Source organism: Lycium barbarum, chromosome 9 (assembly GCF_019175385.1).
Source record: "Lycium barbarum isolate Lr01 chromosome 9, ASM1917538v2, whole genome shotgun sequence".
Classification (NCBI taxonomy): Eukaryota; Viridiplantae; Streptophyta; class Magnoliopsida; order Solanales; family Solanaceae; genus Lycium; species Lycium barbarum.
The window spans coordinates 19,921,365-19,925,217 of record NC_083345.1 but is presented as its reverse complement, the minus strand read 5'-3'; the positions used below and the strand labels follow the sequence as shown (position 1 = coordinate 19,925,217).

The following is a 3,853-nucleotide window of genomic DNA, read 5'->3' as shown; positions in this document are numbered from 1 at the left end:
TAATTTTTAAATTATATATATATTCCATGTAGAAGTACTAAATTCTATTAAACCGCAGCACTGAGGCTACATCTACCACTGATACATATTGTCTCTCTTTCTGCGAAATAATGTGGACTACATCGATTGTATAGTAGTACTATGATTTTGCTTCATGACCAGAAAATAGTGTGCTTTTGTTTTCGGAAGTACATTAATGTCTTGTTTGAATTTGTTTTGGATCGTCTGTTTAAACATTGGAAGGACTCTCAGACTAAATATGTAGTCTCTACTGAAATAAATTGAGACGACAGAATGACTTATTCAAGTGACATCTAGCTGATAACAATTTGATATATGTCAAAAGGAAGTCAAAAAAGGTGTGAGAGCTGTGTCATCACACCTCAGAGTTAAAACATTTTAATAGAAACATTAAACTTCCCATAGGGGTTTCTGGAAAAGGGTGATCAGCACTTTGGTTTCATCAAAACCAAAAGACAAACGAGAAACTTTCAAAAGCAACCAGCTTGTGGCAGTGTAGGGTACTTTGGATTTACTTATCAGAAGTCCATCAAAATTCAAAGTTCAACCATTTAGTGTAGTAAACACAGGTTTGTGGAGATATAATTCCATTTGGTGTACATAGACTAATACTAGGGCAAGCACCACATGGAATTGAAGCCATTGGCCCTATTGTTTTCGGGCCAGTCCCTAAAGCAGCTCCACTTGCAGTTCGATAACAAACTGTTCCAACAGGAATAGAATGATATTCTCCCAATCCAGTACTCTTTACCTCTATAATAGCATTGTCCAGAACCATAGAGTTCAATATTTCTGCGACTTGTTGACGTGTACACTCAGCAACTTGCCGGTGCTTCAAGAAGTCGTGGATTCCCTCCGTAGTAGCGACTGTCTGCTTTGCTATGACCCTGAGGCACGTGTCTCTAAGAATAGTGATGAATTCCTTATCAAGATTTCCCTCCGAGTACCATGCACCACCAGTCAGTTCCTCCGAAGGTTCAAACTCAACAGCCATGTAATGTTTCCTTCCCTTATTTTGGATATTCACGACTTGTTTTATCAACTTCTTTTTCACCAGTGACATCAGGGATTTATCCACAATAGTTGGTGCGAGGTTTGCCTCTTTTTTCACCTCTGCCACCCAGATACCCAGATTCCTTTTACTTTTGACCACATCGAGCACTATACGGTCAGCATCTACAAGTCCTGGAGTAGCTGAATCCATGTTTGGTCTTTTCCGCTTCATGGCAGCTGCTTCACTTGATCGGCTCATCTCTGTGGTCACATCAATGAAAAATAGAAAACATAAATTATGTAGTGTAGACAAAACAATATTTCCAGTTCATACAAGAGCAACAAAGATCAATTCTCTCCCAATAGTCATTCCATCAGAAAGTCAAATCATAAAGGCATGACCATACTATTCGAACTCTCAAGACATTTCTTATTTCAGGTAAAAAGTACAGAGTAATATGACTGACTACCTGATTACAATGAACCTCATTCAAAATTCACATCCCTCTTTAGAAATCCAGCATTTTTCATTTGGACTAGGTTTCCTTAACAAGAGGATGAATCTAGAGGAAGGTATATTATAACTCTGCTAAAACTGTTTTCCCTCTCATAAAATACAGATACGCATACACCGGGACCCACAGAATCAATCATCCTACCCTAAAACTTGGCATCCCTCTTTGGCACTTGGCACTTTGGACCGTGCTCTGTTGGGGTGAAATGCACATTCTAAGGAGATTACTATATGTTACAAACATATGTGACTGCATACTAAGATTGTAAGATAAGATTTATTAAGAGCAGTAGCATATGGTCTCCAACTTTGAATTCTACTACCAACCTAATAAACTTAGTCCACACTTCCAAGAAAATAACAATCATATCGCAGGACCGAATCATCCATTCCATAAAGCTTAAAGAGAGAGAAGTTTGAAAAGGAAAAGAAAAGACAACGTCGAGCTTTTCTTTCTTTTATTTTTATTTTTTATAAGGACAATAAAACTTTTCTGAAAAAGAAATTAATCGGTAGTCTTCCATCTCATGATTTAAACAGCTTGATAAAACTTTTCGAAGAAGGAATTTTACTTAGTTTTTCTCAGAATATTCTTTATGTATTCTCCAAAAACAAAGTTCACGCCTATTTTGGATTTTCAATTTCGTCTCCTCAGTAATTGAAATTTTTTATCTCAAAATTAAGCATCCTATTCAACCCTTCATTGTACCATCTCCTTCAATTAATTATTTAAACATTATGAATAATTAAGCATGTTTTTCCTCTTGTTAAAAAAAAAATGTCCAGTTAAATTAGGATCAGCAAGGTTACTTAACAACACAATAAAAGTAAACAAATGCACCAATAACATACTGTCTGCAAATCCACATAAACATATCATATACAGAAAAGAATCAACCAGGAAAGCATTCCATAGAATTTGATTAAAACAAGGTTCTATGAACAAATACTATTACTTCATAGAAAACAAACAAAGGAATCACAAGAAATAAAGAAAACGTCAAGAAATAGACAGACTTTAACCTTAATGCAAAAGGTTGGGTGAAGATAACTTCCAAATTTCCTATTACATTGGACAGAAGTACGAGAACAAATTTCCTTCGAAACAAAGCTTATGTAATAGTTATTGCAGAATCTGAATCCAACTGTACTTCCCTCAGGTTGAACAACTTAATGGAATCCAATATTCTTGTAAATGACATAGAACTAGGCGCGGCAATTTTTTTTTTTTTTGAAATAAAGAAGAACAGCAGAAGTTAAAAGGCAAGAAAAGATTTTACTTTACCTTTCCAAATGGTTCTACAAGCTGATGGATTGTTATTATCTATCCCCTAGCTTCTCCTTTCTCGCCAGCTTGAACAGACAATAAAATTTAATATCGTCGAACCCTAATGGTTGAATGAACCGGGTCGGGTAGCGTGTTTTTGGGCTGGTCTGTTAAAAGTATGAACTGGTGGGCTGGGTCCGAAAATAATAATGTGAATTGGTTGGCCTTGATTTGCCTGAAATTTTATGGCCTTTTCTCCTTCAACTTAATTCCTTTTGTAGAAATAGAAGATAGTAGCGAAAACAAAGTATTTAGTTTGTTAATAAATTTAGAAGCCCAAGGAAATAAATTGGAATAATTGAGGGACGAAATTGGGTGTCAACACCCCCTCCCCCCGCGCAAAAAAAAAAATTGACATTTGTTTTTGTTTTTTTCACCCCCAGCCCCCACCCTACACCCCCCCCCCCCAAATATTTTTTTTGAAAAAAACGATTTGACATTTGTTTTGGTTTTTTGCCCCCCCCCCCCCTCCCTCCAAAAAAAAATTGACAATTATAAAAATTGAATGTTTGTGTGGTTAAAAATTAAAACTTTTGGAGGGGGGGTGGGGGTGGGTGGTGAAAAGATTTTTTTTTTTTTGGGGGTAGGGGGTGTAGAAACTCGCAAAAAACAATAAAAAACTTCAAAAAAAAAATGTTGGAGTTGGGGGGGGGGGGGGGGGGGGGTGTTGGTGTGGTATGGGTTCCATTGGAGGGGGGTGATCGGGGATGTGGTCGTATAGAAAATTCAGAAAAAAAATTATAAACTTTAAAAAAAATGTTGTGGGGGAGGGGTAGGGTGCGGGGGGAGGGGGTGGTATATGGGTTACGGGAGTTGTTGGGGTGGGGGTGCAAAAAAAATGGAGGGGGTGGGGGCGTAGGGGAGGGTGGGTGGGTGGGAGTGGGGTGTGGGGGGTATTGTTGTTGATTGCAATATCGGGAATGTTGTTGTGAACAATGGGAGTTGAAATAGAACATGGGAAAAGTAGTATAAACAAAAGAAGTGTTGTCTAATCTTTC

General features: G+C 37.5%; 1 protein-coding gene across 2 annotated transcripts; it reads right to left on the bottom strand.

Annotated features, from left to right (window-relative positions):
* Window positions 1–281: 281 nt before the first annotated feature.
* On the bottom strand, window positions 282–2,960 carry LOC132610636 (uncharacterized). 2 transcript variants are annotated; one of them, XM_060324955.1, is made up of 2 exons: window positions 2,814–2,960; window positions 282–1,275 (listed from the first exon to the last, which is right to left on the bottom strand). In XM_060324955.1, exon 2 carries the CDS (start codon window positions 1,271–1,273, stop codon window positions 551–553), a length of 723 nt encoding a protein of 240 aa, XP_060180938.1. In that variant the 5' UTR covers window positions 1,274–1,275; window positions 2,814–2,960; the 3' UTR covers window positions 282–550. The 2 variants fall into 2 exon arrangements, with proteins under 2 accessions (XP_060180938.1, XP_060180939.1); XM_060324956.1 differs by lacking the exon at window positions 2,814–2,960 and adding an exon at window positions 2,552–2,788.
* Window positions 2,961–3,853: the final 893 nt, after the last annotated feature.